Raw genomic sequence first — 20007 nt, 5'->3', positions numbered from 1 at the left:
CGTATTATTACTGCTTGCAACAGCTGCACCAAGTCACAAAGCCACCACTACAATTACTCACAGCAGAAGGACCACCATCATTGTTCCGATATTGATCAGACAATGCCTACAAAGCAGTGCCTTTCTCAAACTAGCTCTTGGCACTGTTTACAATGTAAATATGTCAGTGGATCCAAAAAGTCAAGTATGGCTTAACATTCTCTTATATATACAGAATACACAGAACTGCCACAGCAAGGGTCCAGGCAGTAACTAAAGGGATGAGGGGTGTCGTAAAGCAGAAGGTCAGAAGGGGGAAAGGTCTTATCATAAGTGGTTTGTGCTGACCGGCAAAGAGACAGGGCTTTGGAAGGGTCAGAGGGTCAGTGTGGTTCTGTATGAAGAGCAAGTGTTTCAGGTGCAAACCGGTATCCTAAGGAAACCGCAGAACTGCAACTGTCATGAATCGAATTTTGGCGGAAACTCTATGGCCCTTTAGAAACTCACTCTGTACAACACATTTACTTTATTAAAGAGATTTTGCTACTTTGCAGTTCTGTCAAAAACTGTAATAGAGAAGCCTTCTGGAACAGTAAAGCTCTATGGAAATTTAATAAAACTGGGTTCTTGAGGTTCCATATCTTGGACTGTATGACTCAAGAAGAGCTAACTCTCATTATACAAGGCTAGCAGGAGCAGTGAACAGTTTGCTGGTAGATGGTGTGCTGCATTTGAAGGAATCTAAATGCCAAGGCTTTGATCTTTTCGCTTTGAAGTGCTTTATTTTGACTGTGGGAGTATGCTTAACTACTATCTCATGATGAGAGGTCTGAATGAATCTAAGACACCAGTGACATCAAAGCTAAAAGACAGCAAACCCTCCTCTAAACATTGCTACAAATTACAGCCCTGTTTCCAAAAAACTCTACAAAATATAAATAATAACAGAGTGCAGTGATGTGCAAACCAGTTAAACCCTATAATTAATTGAAAATAGTACAAAGACAATATATCTAATTTTTTTGGGGGTTTTTTTGCTGATTTTGAATTTGATGTCAGCAACACGTTTCAAAAAAGCTGGGACAGGGCAAGACTAGCAAAGTTATGTAATGCTAAAAAAAGGAGGAACATCTCACAACTAATTAGTTTGATTGGCAACAGGTCAGTAACATGACTCTGTATAAAAAGAGCGTCTTTCAGAAGTAAAGGAGGGGTTCACCACTCTGTGAAAGACAAGCAAGCAAATAGTGCAACAATTCAAGAATAACGTCTTTCAGTGTAAAATAGCAAAGAACTTGGGGATTTCATTATCTACGGTACATAGTATCAATAAACGATTCAGAGAATTTGAAGAATTCTCTATATGCAAGGGACAAGGCATGTACTGGAATGTAGTGGAAATCACTGCATGGGCTCAGGAACACTTATGAAAACCATTATCTGTGAACAGTTTGCTGCATCCACAAATGTAAGTTAAAACTCTCCCATATAAGAAACTATAAATAAACAGGATCCAGAAAAGCTACCACCTTCCCTGGGCCCAAGCTCATTTAAGAAGGATTGAGGCTAAGAGGAAAAATGTCCTGTGGTCCAATGAATCAAAATTTGAAGTTCTTTTTGGACGTTGTGTCCTCTGGGTTAAAGAGGAGAGGGACCATCCAGCTTATTATCAGCGCACAGTTCAACAGCCAGCATCATTGATGGTATGGGGTGCACTAGTGCACATGACATGGGTGACTTGCAAATCTGTGCAGGTCGCATTAATGCTGAAGGATATATGCAGATTTTGGAGCAACATATGCTGCCATCCAGATGACGTCTTTTACAGGGAAGGCCTTGCTTATTTCAGCAAGAAAAAGAAACAACACATTCTGCACATGTCACAACAGCAGGGCTCTGTAATAAATTAGTACAGGTGCTAAAATGGCCTGCCTGCAGTTCAGATCTGTCACCCATTGAAAACATTTGGCATATTATGAAATGAAAAATACAACAAAGGAGACCCCGAACTGTTGAGCAGCATCCTGTATCAAGATAGAATGGAAAAACATTTCATTCTCATAACTACAGCAATTAGTCCATCAGTTCCCACATGCTTACAGTGTGTTGCTAAAAGAAGAGGTGATGGAACAAAGTGAACAGTAAACATGCCCCTGTCACAACTTTTTTTAAATGTGTTGCTGGCATCAAATTCAAAATGAACATATATTTTTCAAAAAAATAAAAATTGATATGTTGTCTTTATTTTCAATTAAATATTGGGTTTAAATGATTTGTACATTATTGCTGTTTTTAATTACATTTTGCACAGTGTCCCAACTTTTTGGAAAATGGGGTTGTACATGCCACGTTCAACAACAGCAACAACAGATACGCTGAAAGCTCAATGGGAGTACTTCTGATTCCAGAGGTAATACCCAACTGGCGATTTTTAGGTAATTTTTGGTACATCTGGATTCACTTTCCCCAGACACAGAATAAGCCTCAGGCATAATAATAATAATAATAAGAAGAAGAAGAAGAAGAAGAAGAAATTAACTCATATATCACAATAATCTAAACATTTTGGAATTTTAAATAAATATATTGTAATATGGCCAATTTACAGATCTCTGCTTATACTTCGACAATTTGGTCTTTGACACTTGGTTTTGCACTGCCCCTCTCAATTTAAACAGCCTTTTTGGTCATTAGTTTTTTTTGCCATTCAGTCATTTGATCATTCCCAGATAACATAAATACACGTAGTAGAAGTGAATCTATTGTCAAAGTCTATACTAGTGTTCTCCAGGTTTTCTAAAAAGTGTGGAGAGATCTGTATATTGTAGAAGTTGGTCTAAAACATCTCATAATGTAATAAGGATTTTGAAAATAATATTACACCATACCTTTTATAGGTAGCACATACGTTATATATAATAGAATTACTTGAATGTAATAGAGTAAGTCTAGTGTGTCAGACAGGAATGCCAGGTAAATACCCACAAGCAAACCACTTCAATCACTTTCACAGTAATGACTCCATGACTGCCAGTGCTGGTTTAAGCCATGTCTCAGGATCTCTGGATAACTGTTTTCTTAAGCTCCACAACAGGCTATTACAGGCCAGTACAGACCCTCCTTCCAAATTTGTCCCATTTATATTGTTTGAATTTTTTTGCCCCTTACTGGAAGTATACTTTTCCTTAACAGTAGTCGTAAAATGGTTTGAGCTTAGTTAGTTTTAGATTATGTATTAATCTATTGTGTGCTGTAATGAAAAACAAAATGATTCAGCCATTGCAATACTAATAGAACAGAAAGCTACAATGAGCAAATTATTATTGTGTGCTTTGAGCATCCTGAACAGTCTCAGATCTATGAGTTTATGGGAGTTTTTAATCAAACCATTCACATCAACAGATAAATTAAACAGCAAATATATTTGGACTAAATATTGCAGGCCCATCTTGCAGTATCTTAAAAACACACTTGTAAACCCAAGACATCAGGGGTTCCCCAGTGTGTTTTAATATACTGCAAGACATACTTAAATTGCAATATGATATTTGCAGCCTATTGTGATTTGCTGTAGTCCAGGAGTGATGTTGTAGTGGGTGTGGCACTATTTTGGCTTAAAGAGTGAACCAGGCCATGGGAACCACAGTAAACATAAATGAGGATGACTGGAGAAAATACATGTTGCTTGACTGAGGGCTAGACTAAATAAGAGAGTAGTAAATGATAGCCCCTGCAACAGGCCTGCTTCATCTGCACAGTTCCAGCTGCCTGCAGAATTCCTCCATCTCTACAAACCATATGTGCTGGTCACAGGGGTCAAAGAAACCAGTACACCAAGCCACAACACTTACATATTTATTTAAACACGTTTAATGAATGATCACATTCATTCTCATATACACAGTTACACCTACCTGAGTGGTTTTATCGCTGAGGCCCCTCAGTAAAAGAGCAATGACGTGAACTGCTGCTCTCCGCACCTCTGCCTCTTTCTCAGTTTTTATCAGGGCTGTGAGACATGAGCTCAACTGCAGGAGAAATACAAAGAGAGGTCAGAGATCAGACATGGTTCTGTGGATTCGTACAGACTGCAGTGGTCCGCAGTGCTGCGGCCCATAGTGATGCATGTTGGGTCAATTCATGATCGAACATTCCAACACACAAGCAAAAACACATACACACACACAGTGAGTGAGAGCAGCCTGTTGCAGGGCTGTTCTCATGAATAAGCAGGTCTGTTAGTCACAGTGACAGAGCTGCTTATTCATGAACAGCTCTGAGCTGCCCCACCCGTCCAACTATACCTCAGCTACGTTTACTTAGAGACCCAGCACACATACACATTAAATGAACAAATATGTAGAAATTCACATCCAATACATCTAAATGTAAACCTACAAATATACACATACAGCACATATCCATACCTTACTACGCTCACATTTCACTAGCTCAGCTATTGATCGAATCAGATCTGGGACAAAAATAGATCTCAGCACTGAGGGATGGGGGAAGGGGCTCAGCAGATGTGAATTATTGCTGGTGGTCTCGGTTTTATCATAAAAATGAGTTTCTCTTCAGGAGGCACCCCCTACCCTTCAAAGTCAAATGACGAAGTAAGGTATGCTGAAACGTCTGATGTGACATTAACTGGGACATCAGTGCTATTTTCATCATGATGAGACAACAAGTGAACAGTCCATTAGAAGAAAGTAATATGAAAAAATAACACTATACAAATAGCAAATTAATGTTAATGGTAATTTTAGAAATAAACAGTTAACCCACATTATTTTCTTCTACACATGTTCAAAGGCACCCATAAAAGAGGCCAAAAACCAGGGATGCATTATGCCATTATAACACAATAGCCAGACATTTTGGCACAGGAATCTAGCATCGCTTAAACATTCTGCTCATCCATTTGAGGAAAAAAAAAGCAGTTTGAAATCTTGTTTAAATCTAAACATCTGCTCAATGCAGATCATTTTTTAAAGCAACTATCTTCCGATACAGATATGATTCCGATATCATTGTGAATTCCTACAGAAACAGTATGTCAGCCGATTCCTAGCTAACAAATATTTGACTGCCTTCATGTTTTAGTTTATGTCCAACATGAACAGTGAGCAAGTTTCCTCTCTGAGAAAACTACTGCCTGATCTACACCTGACAGCAGCAAAACTATGTATGCACAGCTTTTTGCACACACACACATTGAGATCTTGCATTTTAGTGAGAGCTGAGATATCACTTTATCCCTTCATTATAAAGGCCTGCCTGCTGTTCTCATGCACACCTGCTGACAATTTGACCTCACCTTTACCCTCAATCACAGTCTAGACCGCAGCCTCAAATAAGCATTGTCAATTGCAACCAAAGATCTAATTATGGATTAGTAATTACAGACAGTCTGACAGTGATGGCAGAGTGAGTGACAATGTAATAAATCAGTCACTGAATGATTGGATGGCCTTCTTGAGCACATACTCCAAGACTTACAATCAATGACACTTGCAGCTCCAACAGAAAAGGCACCGCATATCATTTCATACACCACCAGTCAAAAGTTTGGACACCTGACTAAATATGTTTATCAGAGTCTTAAACACATTACAAACATACATTGTTCAAGTTCAAGGCTACATATGAGTTTATTTCTAATACATTAATATAATATATTATTTTTTTAAATGCCACACCAAAGAAATAGATCTTATTTATAACTATATTGCAAGTTCTTGCTGGAAAATGTTGGAAATCAGTCAAATCACCCTAATTACTATGCTTCATGTCTGTTCTTGTTGATTGCTTAAGTCAATCAACTCTTGGAATGAGGCACACTGTGTTTAGATATAACGCCAATATTTCATTCTGTATGTGTTGTTTCACAGCTTTGTCATCAATATTATATGAAAATGTGTAAAATAATAGAAAGTCATCTACGAATATGTTTGTCCACATTTTTGACTTGTATTGTACAATACCAGTAAGTGGCCAGCTGACTGATTGGACATCTTAACAAATCCACATCTCAAAAATAATTGTTCATGGCTAGTCTACTGGTGGACAATGCGACTGCTAAATTTTTGAGCAGTTGGTCATTACCTCCTGTGCCAGCGGGCCGAGGGAGAACTGGAGGCGCTGGCAGAGCTCACCCAGATTAGAGAGACAGCTGGCACGCACGCTGCTGTCTTCATCCCGCGTACCGCTCAGGAATGCACCAATCAGAGGACGGCCATAGTGTGGTGCCAGGTCACCTGACAAAGGAGACAGAGCTCAGCATCAAAGCACAGGTACATATACACTCATTAATTTTCATACATTCATGACAATTACAACAGATACGTCTTTGTCAGTTACGGGTGGACAATATGATGATGTTTTAGCGTTATCATGCTATTGTGCTATTCAAATACTGTGGATATCGTCAGTAACTAAACAACACTGACCAACTGCACTGACCAGCTCTCATTGTTAACAAAACATGAACTCACTCTTGAATCAACTGCAGAAATTCTATTAAAAGTGCAACTTTCGAGCTAATACAACACACACAAAAATAAAACATTTATTATGATTTGAAAATGATTATGTTGTATGCACAGTCTTGTTTTGAAATAAAAATACAGGAAAAGTAAAAATATACAGACTTAAATCTGATGTACTGTGTGTTGTTTATTTTTAACTGGTGAAACCAAAGATGATTTTCCTGCCTTGGCAAGACAATAAAGTTACTCTAATTTAAATTCTAATCACACAGTGGATTACATTTGCTGTAGACAAACCTAGTAATCAGCTGTTTTTTTTATTCATATCGTTCGACCTTATTTTTCCATGACTCACTGCTTATCAGTTTAGTTTTTTATTACTTGTGTATTTGGGTCTAATTAACTATAACCATTAGTAACAATTTTGAATATAATACATTTTTAAAATACTTAAAATAGCTGATGTATCACGGAAAACACATTTTATATCTCTAATAAAAGATGGCACTAATCAGAATATAGCACTTATATTTCTTGGATGTGTAAAGCCCACTCCCAATAATGTATATCATGAAACAGAACACTTTGATTGTTCAATTGATGCAGCATCTGGGACAAATTGGGGATTAAATGGGTTAATTAAATGGATCCTTCAGGATTTTTGCTAATTGGTTTAATGGGACACATCCTACTGCAGCAGTTCATCTCAATGACTAAACCCTCCTACACGGACAGTTGCTGCAAATGAGAGATTTAAACTGGTGTCTCTCAACTCATTTCATTTAACCTTATATCCCTCAACTCATCATTTCAGAGAAAAGTATCTTTTCTATTATCTCAGACTCAGAGCTGTTCCACTGCATCAGCCCTAATGCGCACACTTCTTTTAGAGAGTCGCGATTCAAGTTCTGTCACATCTCACCAAGTCTAGGTGCTGTGAGCTGTCCAGCCTAAACACACACACACATACACAGAGCTCTGAGGTCACCATTCCTGTTTCAATCTCTCCATCTTTGTGTGAAAGTCTGAGAAAGACTCAGGCACATTCCTAAAGCATGAGCTAAGAGCTGAACTGGTACTTCTTCATCTGTTCAGTGTAATTTGGCCAAATAGCAAGCAGTACATTTACCTCTATGATGAGCATGTAGTCCCCAAAACCACATTTTAACCACTATAGATTATTTTTTTTAAAAGAGATTAGTGCTTCTTTCTTTGCAAAGAGACAGCAGGTGTTGCATCAACTACCTGCAAGTCTATGTGATATTGTATGCCTATTAGTCTGAGCCAGCCTTAATTCAGTATTAGATGTCTGGCATTTGGCCAGCCTGAATGAGTGGACTGAGATGGGTCCAACTGGACTGAATCCCTACAGCTGGCCAAGCCACAGAGAGCCCTGTATTAGACACGTTTAGACCTGGCAGAACTTCCCAGGACCCCTGCGGTTAGACCCTTTTTGGGAGAAGAATGTCACCTTCAAAAGCAGTCATGTCAAAAGAGTGTCTTAGCCATTACAGGTTAAATGGATTGGAAAAGCAGGTGGATCTGTATGTTATTTAAAAAATAAAAGGCGTCAGCAAAAGTGTAATAGGCTCCCCTTTGATCCTGTACCTTTTGACTGCTGCCATCTGTCTGTGCTTTTTAATTAGCCAAACATTAACATAAAATCTTAATTAGGCCAAAATATGTGCATTGAAGTCAATTTTATAAGAGACAAACAGCATCTTGTGAGTATATAAATATCCAGCTACAAGAACTGTATTAGTAGAGGTAAGAATAGAAACCTCCAACTTGTTAGATAATGCTTATGAGTTGAAGATACTGTGCCAGGAGCAACAGCTCGAGTGCAGTGATGGAGAGGGAGGCCAGGCACAGAGGGCTGTGGGTTGCTGGTGCAGTGTAAGAGAGCTGATGAGGGACTGACTGTGTGTGTTTTTGGAAGTGAGCGAAGCAGCTGTTGGACTTTTTGAGAGCATGTTCTGTTAGCTGTGAAGAGCAGGGCCAAACTGAGACACCCCGGGGCCAGAATGAATAACCCACAGACACAAAGAATAACCCCACACTTGTGTCGGGGACACGGCACTACCCTGATCTCGCACAAAGGAACAGAAGGGAGAAAAAATAAAAGAAGCTCCAGCTCTGAATGGAAAATATAGTGTTAGATCAACTATGAGCAGAAAATGGAAAAACAATGAAGAATAAGGAGACATTTTAAGAAAGTGCTAGAGAACAGACAGCCCAGACAGCCAGACAAACTCACAGACTACGTGTCAGAGACAATACTCACTGGGATGTAAAACCTCTGAGCTCCCAGCTATTCAATTAGCATTCCTTAGGAAACAACTGATTACTAAATTGCACCACAATTGACACCAAAAGATTCAAATCTTTTGGTGTGATACAGAATAATTTAAAATAATAATACGCAAATGTGATATTGGCATAAAATTTGGCATCACTTTTCACAAATGAAACAATGCAAATTTACATGTTTTGGCCAGTATTTCAAGTGTTTTAGTAACAACAGCAATATATACTCATGGATAAAAGATGTAAAATAATTATCTATTTATATAAAGTTTTGTCAATTTACCTGCTTTGATATGTGTATCATTATGGATATTCATTTTATAGAAGTTCAGTCATTTTAGAATCATCTACAGCCCTGTTTTTCATTCTAGATACATCTAAAATGTCAATTTTTTATTTCAACTGTATTATTTATACTAATTATTATTCTACTAAGTGATGACAATCTTAAAGTTAGACAGGAGTAGTATATAAGAACAATTTTGTACATTTTCTGCCATCATACTGCTTTTATATTACTGAAAACATTGAATATTGATTCCAAACTTTTCACACTGTAAAAAATGGTAACCTAACAAAATTACTTAATGTGGTAACAAGCAATGGGACTGGTTTTATTCAACTCAAATAAATACTTGGAATGAAACACTTTCATCCAAAGTATTTATCTGAATCGAATAAAACTAGTTAAATTACTTGTTACCACATGAAGCGATTTTTTACACTGTAGTGTAGACAATCATCGATACCACAAGCTTTTGGATTTTTATGTTTAAAAAGAACCTTTGTGTTGTGTATGGTTAAAGAAATGAGTGCATACTCCATTAAACATTATTATATTCAACAATGGTCTAACACCATGTTCAGACGGATGCATCAATGCATTTTTACTCACCCATGGCCCTGCTGGCTCTCATCAGAGCCTCCCCCACTTTGAGGCGTGTCTCCAGAGATCGCCCCCTGCTGGTAGAAGCTGCACTTGGCCCTGCCTGGTACTCAGCCAACAGTCTCTGCAGGATCTGCTCAGGGAACGAATCCGCCAGCACCACCAGCCCTGTGGACACACAGGAGAAAAATAGGCCACAACTTCATTTAAAGTCAAAGAGACTGAACTCAAATAGGTGTACAGAGCAAAAGGCCTGTCGTCTTTGTTTAGAGAGAAGCCACATATATAAAGTCTCAAGAATTTGCAAATATGCTGAAAAGCATAAAACAGACCTCTCGGCACAAGTGTACCTCTCGACACAAGCGTACAAAATACAAAAGGTTTTTCTTTATGAGAAAGCGATGCCAGCTGGCCCCCACTGGCCTCTCAAGGACACTGGGGGTATGTATCTACATCAGTATTGCACAAAAGCAGCAGGAGAGCAAGTTTAGCTATGACCTTAAAAATGCATTCTACCTCCATCATCAAAAAACAGTGATCTTGTAGGGCAGGAATGTCTAGTGTTATCCACAAAGGACCAGTGTGGCTCCAGGTTTTCATTCAGTTCAATTAGTCTTAGTCTTCAAACAACTGATCACTTGAGCAGTAATGAAAAACTGCAGCTACACCGGCCCTTTCCGGATAACACTGTATGGTTTAAGAATATGCTTAAAGGGCCCATGTCATGGAAAAATGAATTGTCCTTGCTTGAAGAAAAAAAAATTGGTGTACTATGTAAACACTGTTACATAGTTGTTACAAGTTTCAAGGGTTACCTCTCACTCCACCGTCTAAACAGTCCATACAAGGAACGGTTTTAAATACATCATGGCTGTGATGCCACAATCACAAAACCACTGACATATGACCACTCTCTTGTTAAAACCGTAAGGAGTACTATTGCAGACAGTCTGTAGAAGTGGTATTGGAAAAGATGTGGATGAAGGATGAGTTTATTTTTTCCCCATCATCCCTAAGGATTTCAGTATAGACATTCCAATTTAATCTGTACATTTCAGTCCAGATTGATGTTTGAATGGAGGTGCAACACAGGGCAGCCACATGGAACAGAAGCAATTTAGCAGTGTTAAAATCACAGTAAAAAAACAGGCTGTTTAATAATAAGAGATAAAGAGTGGCTGAAAATAGTCTTGACAAATAAATTTAAATAAACATTACAAATGGATTTCAGGTGATAAAATATAAATATGAGAAAATCTAAAATACACTATATGGCCAAAAGTATGTGGACAAATGAACATCACACCTATATGAGCTTGCTGGACATCTTATTTCAAAACCATGGGCATTTTTATAGAGTTGCCCTCCTTAGTGGCTATAACAGCCTCCACTTATCTGGGAAGGCTTTTCCTTTTTTTTTATTTTTTTTTTCTTTTGGATTTTAACCCAATTATCTCCCCAATTTAGTCGTCGCCAATTCCACCCGCTAGTTAGGACTCCCCCAATCACACAATACTATCAACACTAGGAGGGAGAAGGCTAACACAGGCTTCCTCCGAGACCTGTGAAGCCAGCTACCGCTTCTTTTCGAACTGCTGCTCACGCAACGTCACTGGACAGTTGAACGCGCTCGGAGGAAAGTGCCAACTGCCATATCTGTTACGTCAGCTAACAGACGCCTGCGCTGGCTAACATTGGGTTAGGTGGTGGGGGGAGGTGGGGGGCATCCTACCCATCCAGAGAGCGAGGCCAACTGTGCTCTCTTGGACTCCAGGCTACGGATGGCTGTAGCATCACCAGGGATTGAACTTGCGATCTCCTGATGATAGGGCCAACGCTTAGACGAGCCCATAGGGAAGGCTTTTCAAAAGATTTTGGAGTATGTATGTGGGAATTTGTGCCCATTCAGTCAAAAGAGCATTTGTGGGGTCAGGCACTGATGGTAGATGTGAAGTCCTGGATCGCAATCTGCATTTCAATTCATCCCAAAGGTTTCAATGGGGCTGAGGTCAGGGCTCTGTGCCATCTGAACTCAATAATAAGGAGGGGTGTCCACATACTTTTGGCCAATCTTGAGAAAATGAATGGGTCCTTCAAAATCACATTTCTTCTATTGTTTGTCTGAGACTGGTCTCTATGCTTGTACAGCACACAGGTTATGGGTGTATCAACTGGCAAGTGACAGGAATTATGGTATTCACTGCGCTGTCAAATTACCTTGATTTATTACTTATAGCTGGGGTCTGGTCAAATTTAGAAGGCCTTTACCGAAGGGTTTCATGAGATCAGTGATTATTCATTAAGATTCTGGGATTAGATTGCTCTGGTTCTAATTTTGGTTCCAAGACCACACAGAGGTGGGGTTTAGTGAGCCAGCAGAGAAGAGAAGAAAGGATGATATGTGCAAATATGGACTGATTTTTGTTCAAACTGAGTAAGCGTTAAAGACCTGTAAATGTGGTGCTGCCAATTTGTCCTACATTATCTCTGTGAGAATGAAGGAAAAAGCTTGACGTCACTGCTATTTAAAAAGCTGGGTGGACATCGAACAGTGAGCCAAAATCCAGCCAGGCATGATAAGAGACAAACACAGTCCAAGATAGTCTGTGGAATAAAGATACCAGCTTTATCGTTTTAAAGCTCACTTCCTAAAGCCTCTATATCTCAGGAACTAAAAGATACAATCCAAAAAACTTGCACACAATCTATTGTGAAAATTACATTAATGAAAGCATTAAGCAAATCTGAAATGTCAAGAACTTATTCTGAAATCTGACAATTTCAGGCAAATTTACCAAGTAAGATTATCTGCTTTGCATTCTCATTAAGCTAAGGACAAGCTAAGTGAAAGCTGGTGAATAAATCCCAGATATTTAGATATTAACAATGCAAGTGAATCAGATCTCATAAACTTTAACGTCTTAGCTGACACAAAGTTATAACTCAGGAGACAGTTCATAATGGAACATCCTGACTGGTTCAAATCTTTCAAAACACTTGTGTTGGAAGCAGAGGTTTCAAAAAAGCTCGAAACACGTGGAGGGTTTTGTTCTCAAATACATTATAGACCACTTTCAATATATTTTTTTTTTCATGAAATACGTCGTTCAGGGTGGGTTCCACATATACAAGAAATATCAATGCAGTATTATGATTAATATCACCTTAATACTGCATCTAAAAACATCTCTTGATCACATGAGCAATGTGGTGTCAGGTCATGTGTGAAACTCAGGTTTCAAAATGTCCTGAATTAAGACAGAAGCAGCTCAGTTTGAAATACTCTCAAATTAACTATATGGCAGCAGTACAGGCTGAATTGGTGAATCTGAAATTAAAACACGGCAGGCGTGGGCCACTGGCCGATGTAACTAGATATTGTTTAGGATCAGCACATAACCTTATAACGATTATTAAAAGGCAATGATTGTGTCAGAAAAAATGGACCTTTAAACAGCTTGCTAAATAATATTAAATAACGTACACATAATGTTTTATTCACTTTTACTGTTAAACCATTGGGTTGTTATTGGGTCACCATAGGCACCGGTTGAGTAAATCCCCCTCTGTCTTTGCTGCAGTTTACCCCAGAGTGTGACATACATCCTGAGAAAAATTTTCAGTATTTTCCATACAGCTCTCAGGATGCAGTAAAGCTAAATTATGAAAAATATAAAACAACATTGTTTTCCAAAGCCATCTTTAACTGAATTCTTGAGTGACTCCATTATAACATTATTTTTATTATAATGTTAAAAAAATACACATACACTAAAATTAGAAATATAATAGAAATTATGTCTAAGCTGCAGCGTGTAATGGTTGAGCGGGTGGTGGGGTGATACGATCGATGATCGTGATTTTTTTAAAAAAAAACATATCTTGTTAATTATTTTTAGACATATTTAGCATGAGAACAATGCTATTTGTATATTTTCTGTTATAAAAATTGCTATAAAGAGAACTAACAAATAATGAGAAAAATGAGAGCTGATAAACAGAAACCAAAACTGCAAAGAATTCTGGGTTGCTCCACCTTTTTGTTGAGTTTCCGTTCTTTAATTGAGTTTAAGAAGTGGGATAATAGATAATATAATATTAATAATAGATAATATAATATTAATTCACATCAGCCAATATACCAGAATTTGGCCCCCTAAATTCTTTATCGGCCACAGAATTTTCATATCGAAAATTAAATGAAGCCATTTTAAATAAGCAGTGTGGAAATACACGCGTCTTTGACATCATACCTTGAATGGCAGAAAGATACACAAACGAGTCTTCATGCTCCAGGTTCTCCAAAAAGAGCTGCAAGACACAAAAAAAAGCATCAGTAAAGACTGCGACAAAATTAAGAGAGAGCTGACTAATTCCTTTGTCTGATTACTACTGAAAGAATTCAAGAGGACATTCGTTTATTTCTAAGCACATCTTCGAAGTAACTCAATAATGAATGCAAATTAAAGCCACTGAATTGGCTACACTTGTTCTTGTCTGTGGCCTGAGGCTATAGAGTTCATGTGAGGTCAGAGCTGTGATTCACATATCATGCATGCAGAGAACCAATAACAATTTCAAATGAATCATGCAGAGACAACTATGGAGGCAAACATCCACACAGACAAACATCACAACAATGTTTGAAGAGGCAGCAAAAAAGAAAAGCTTTCCATTGTAACTGCCCCTGCCAGTGTCTGAGTGGGGATACCCAGGGGGAAACCTATTACAAAGAATATTAGATGAGTAACAGAATCCCCAAAGGACCTGTGTGAGGCTTAGGGGCCTTACACACACCAAACATCTCTACTCATTCATAAAACATGGGCCACACCCATCTAACCAGGGGATGATAGGGGTATAGGGGGAGAGAGATGTCACTAGAGTGTATGACCCTATAAAAAGCCCAGACCTAATGCTTATTCATGATCAGTCAAAAACACATAGCACAAGAAGACTTTCACATACCAACTGTGTATTCATAATCTTAATGTAATGAAGACACAATAAATAGGTTCTTGTGTATTACTGCAGCATTTAAAACTGCATCTACTAAAAATGGTGACTGTAGTGAACAATATTTTGACTCTTTATGATACACATACTAGGCTATAATTAATGGAAAAAATATAACGTTCTGCAATAACTGGAACCAAACAGTCTTTGTGATTCAAGACTTGCCATATGCTTACAGACAAAAAAGTGAAGGCTGTACTATATAAACAAAATACCAAACTGCAATTATATTACTGCATATTGCCATTGTTAAGGATGCACCGATATGGAAGTTGTGGGCCGAAGTTGATAGCCAATATTTATTCTGTGCATGTCTGCAGATGCCAATACACACATTTCTCAAATGTAGAATTGGGACAGAACCTTCTTGGAGTAGCACTTACAGATTTAGAGAATTTAAAGAAATTAGAGCTTTGATATGGCCTGAAATTTCTGTCCATGTTTGAGTCCAAAACTGACCTAAACCAGCCCATCATCACTCAAAGCTCAGAATAAACAGCCATCAAACAATCACAGACAAATAAGAGACAAAATAAAATAATAAATAAATCTGTCTGATGTTGTTTTTTTTAAGCAATAATCAGCCAATACCATTATGTTTTTGATATCATACATATTTAGTGATTGTGATGGGTTTGTATTTTATAAGACCTAATTTAATAAAAAAAGTAGGGACAGTATATGAAATGCTAATAAAAACAGAAAACAGTGATTAGTAAATTTTCTAGTAAGTTGATAATGGTACAAAACCAAAACATTTGATGTATTATCTTATGAACTTTATTGTATTTGTAAGTATATGCTCATTCCAGATTTGATGCCCACAACATGTTCCAAAAAAGTTGGGACAGGAGCATGTTTACCTCTGTGCTACCTCACCCTTTCCTTTTAACAACCCTTAGTGAACCTCTGGAGACTGAAGACACCAAATAATCCATTTTTGAAAGCATTTTTTCCCCCATTCTTTAGTTCTACAAGTCTTTAGCTGTGCAACCGTATGGGACCTTCACTGTCCTATTCTGAGCTTTATAATGTGACCCACATTTTAATGGGAGACAGGTCTAGCACCTGCACTCTCTGGCTGCAGCCATGCTGTTGTAACATGCAGAAATTAATTTGATGTTGTCATGTTAAAATAAGCATGGACATCACTGAAAAAGATGGTGTCTAAAAGGCAGCACATGTTGCTCCAAAAGGTGTTCAGTGTCAAAGGTACCTTCACAGACATGCAGGCTACCCACTAATACCCCCTGTATCTGACAGACTCTGGCTTTTTAACTTTACACTGGTAACAATCTGGATGGTCCTCTTCTTGGCCCAGAGAACATGATTTCCAGTATTTCCAAATACAATCTGAAAGATTGACTCATCATATCACAATACACGTTTCTACTACACATCATCAATGTCAGATGAGCTTTAGCCCAGAGAAGTAAGCAGCGTTTCTGGATGTTGTTGACATATGACTTCCACCGTGCATAGTTTAGTCTTAACTTGCATTTTTGGATGCAGCAACAGAAAGTGTTTGTTGACAATGGTTTGTCAAAGTATTCCTGAGCCCATGTGGTGATACATGTTGGTTCTTAATGCAGTGCTGTCTGAGGGGTTGAATGTCGTGGGCATTAATTTGTGGTTTTCTGTGTTTTATTTGATGCAGAGATTTCTGCAGATTCTCTGAAATTTTTGATAATAATATGCAATGTAGAGGATGAAATACCTAAAACCCTTGCACTCACTCACAGAAGAACCTTATTTGTAAACTGTTGTAAATCTTAATGATGCATTTTGGCAGAGTGGCAAGTCTTGACCCATCCTTGCTAATAAAGGACTAGGCCTTTCCTGGAAGTTCCTTTTATACCCCAGCATGGTTGCATAATCTGTTTAATCTGTTTGTTTTACATTTTACAGCATTCTAGTTTTAAACTGCCCCTGTCCTAACTTTTTTTAAAAAGTGTTGCAGGAATCAATTTTAGAATGAGCGCAGATTTTCAAAAATACTGAAGCTGAAAGGTAAAACATATGGTGTCGTTGTACTGTTTTCATTCAAATACAGGTCAAAGTAGATTTATAAATCACTGCTTTCTGCTTTTAATAGCATTTTACCTACTGTCTCAACTTTTATGGAATTGGGTTTGTACTAAAAAGACACTTCATCCAAACACCCACAGAAACAGGCTGATATTGTGATAAAGGTTAACAAACAATATGTTATGCAGCCTTAACCACACCATCAACAGTCAGACTCACCACTAACAGCTTGTCCCGGGTCTCTATTGCTTCCTTGTCTCCCTCTCTCAGAGCGTGGGTGAGGGCCCGCAGTGCCATGGCCCGAGTGGGCACGTCTGGGTCACAGGCTTCCAAAAGCCACTCAGAGAAGATTTTTTGTGGAGTAGGACCAAGGGCAGATGAGACGGAGCTGCGTGTGCTCATGCCACTGAGCTTGTGTACGGACAGTTCTCCATCTTTGTGGGGAGGGCTGCATGCAGAACCTTGTGCTTGCTCCTTCATATCAGCACATGACTCAGCTACACCATGACCTGCATTCTGCTGTAGTGTTGAAGGCCCAGAGGCAGCAGAGCCTGAGCTAGAGTGTGGACTGAATGAGTTGGAGGTGGATGAGAGTCCGAGTGAAGGTTGACTTGGTTGAAGTGGGTCAACACGCATAGAATGAGTTCTTGCTGAGGAGGCACTGGCTGAGGCAGCACTTGTGTTTTGACCCTTCGGCTGACTTGCTGCTTGAGTGGAAGCGCCAGCACCATACCGTCCAGCAGCATTAATCACAGAGCCTGGGCGATAAGCCCCATGTGTAGTGATGGTGGCCTGCAGGTCTGAGGCCAGCTCCTGGATGACAGGATCCGGGTGCTGCTGGGAAACCCGCTCTAGAGGACCCAGCAGCCTAGACATGGAGGAGTAGTCCTCTGCAGAAAGCTGAGAGGAAGCATCAACCATTAACTAGGCAGTCAACTCCAATCATAAATACAATCGCATTTCCAAAAAAGTTGGGACGCTGTGCAGAATGTAATTAAAAATAGGATGCAATGATATGGAAATCATGAAAACCATTTTTTTAAAGGAAAATACTACAAAGACAACAAATCAAATGTTGAAACTGAGAAATTTTATTGTTTTTTGGAAAATATTCCAAAAAAGTTGGGACAGGGGCATGTTTACCACTGTGTTTCATAACCTCTTCTTTTAACAGCACTCTGTAAGTGTTTGAGAACTGAGGAGACCAACTGCTGTAGTTTTGAAAGTGAAATGCTTTCTCATTCTTGTTTGATACAGGATTTCAGCTGCTCCACAGTTCGGGTCTCCTTTGTCGTATTTTTCATTACATAACGCGGCAAATGCTTTCAGTGTTCTGGACTGCAGGCAGGCCAGTTTAGCACCCGGACTCTTTTAATACGGAGCAATGCTGTTGTAATATGTGCAGAATGTGGTTTGGCACTGTCTTGCTGAAATAAGCAAGACCTTTCCTGAAAAAGACGTCATCTGGATGGCAGCATACATTGCCAAAATATGTATATATTGTTCAGCATTAATGGCGCCTTCACAGATGTGCTCGTCATCCATGCCATGTACACTAATGCACCCCTATACCATCATGAATACTGGCTTTTGAACTGTGCACTAATAACAAGCTGCGTGGTCTTTAGCCCAGAGGACACAGTGTTCATAAATTCCAAAAAGAATTTCAAATGTTGATTAGTCTGACCACAGAACACTTTTCCACTTCCCCTCAGTCCATTTTAAATTAGCTCGGGCCCAGAGAAGGTGGCAGCATTCCTGGAACCTGTTTATATATGGTTTCTTCTTTGCATTTTACAGTTTTAACTTGCATTTGTAGATGCAGTGACAAACTGTTTTTACAGACAGTGGTTTTCTGAGTGTTTCTGAGTCCATGCAGTGATTTCCACTACAAAATCATGTCTGTTTTTAATGCAGTGCCAACTGAGGGCCCAAAGATCATGGCCAGCAAATACTGGTTTTTGGTCAAAAAACAATAAAATTTCTCAGTTTCAACATTTCATTTGTTGTCTTTGTACTACTGTCAATGAAATATAGGGTTTAAATGATTTGCACATCACTGCATTTTGTGTTTATTTACATTTTGCACAGCGTCCCAACTTTTTTGGAAATGGGGTTGTGATATCCTGCCCTGTCTCAAGTTTGGGGGGCCCTTGATGATAATTTGTTCACTCTTGTTCATGTTCACACATGCTTTGTGTACATCAAAGTGGCTTACTTGGTATGAAAGTAGACTTTGACACACATTGAAAATCTTTTGGCTCAAAGGCAAACTTATAAAAGGTTTGAGTATTGATAAGTGCTGACATCAAAACAAGGAGACTACATGGGTGATGTCATTATTCCCAAAATAGTACTTTTGTCCACTATAAGTTTTGACATTTTTGCAAAAAAAAAAAGATAAAAAAAGTAAAAATTCTGCATAATTAAACCATTAAGATGTAAACAAAGACATTCAGAGTGGTCTGATATAAAATGTTCTGTTCTAGAGAAACCAGTACAACCAGAATTGTTCATCGTGGTGGTGATAGGAGCCAGACATCTGAAGTATCTAATTCCCTCTAAAGGTTCCGTCACAGAAAGGTATTACAGGAAATGGTTACAAATATGCTGCCTGATAGCTGATACATTGTTTTCTGATCATTATAAGATAAGGCTGTGGCCTGAAACTTATTTGTTTAAATTCATTCACAACAGAGGAGTAAATGTAGGGAGTGGTAAGGCAAAATAGTCCCCAAAGAAACCTTTTTTTCCAGATTTAAAATTACTTAACTTTTAGCAACATTATCTTTAAAAACTCAAAAGACATGTTTAGGCTCACTGGTTGTTTTTAATAGTACATAGAATGGCAATGTTTGCATTATAGACATGCTGACCCCTGGATCCTATCACCACCACTGTGAAGAATCTGAGTCTGTCAGTTTCACATCACATCCACTCTGAATGTCTTTGCTTGCATCTCAATGATTTAACTATGCAGAAATCAGCAGAAAAACAGTGGAATTATCTTTTAAGTTAGAACATTTTTTAAATGAAAAGCTAAGAGCCCCAAACTACAAATACTGAATGTCCCAGAATAAGGTGTTGATGACTAATAGACATGAGTTGTACCTGTGCAGCTCCAGACAGCAAGGTAGCAATCAGGCCCATCCCCATACTGAGAGTCTGACCCTCCACTGCATTCTCTGAACCACGCTCCACACCTACACATGCCCTGTGCAGCATGGACTCTATAAAGCCCACCACCTAGAGCAACAGTGCAAGACAAGAAATGAGAAAGTAAGTTCTTTGTGAGTAAAG

The 20007-nt window shown here is 38.7% G+C and overlaps 1 protein-coding gene across 1 annotated transcript in view; it reads right to left on the bottom strand.

Annotated features, from left to right (window-relative positions):
* tango6 (transport and golgi organization 6 homolog (Drosophila)) overlaps positions 1–20007 on the bottom strand; it is a 30870-nt gene that overhangs the window by 1120 nt on the left and 9743 nt on the right. The window contains exons 12-17 of the mRNA XM_036585363.1: positions 19819–19953; positions 16927–17607; positions 13917–13974; positions 9673–9831; positions 6088–6239; positions 3894–4007 (exon numbers count right to left, since the gene is read on the bottom strand). Coding sequence (XP_036441256.1) covers positions 3894–4007; positions 6088–6239; positions 9673–9831; positions 13917–13974; positions 16927–17607; positions 19819–19953 — 1299 coding nt within the window. The remainder of the gene's footprint in view (positions 1–3893; positions 4008–6087; positions 6240–9672; positions 9832–13916; positions 13975–16926; positions 17608–19818; positions 19954–20007) is intronic.

Source organism: Colossoma macropomum, unplaced genomic scaffold (genome assembly GCF_904425465.1).
Source record: "Colossoma macropomum unplaced genomic scaffold, Colossoma_macropomum, whole genome shotgun sequence".
Taxonomy (NCBI): Eukaryota; Metazoa; Chordata; class Actinopteri; order Characiformes; family Serrasalmidae; genus Colossoma; species Colossoma macropomum.
Note: the sequence above shows the minus strand (reverse complement) of the source record. Positions and strands in the feature narration are given on the sequence as shown.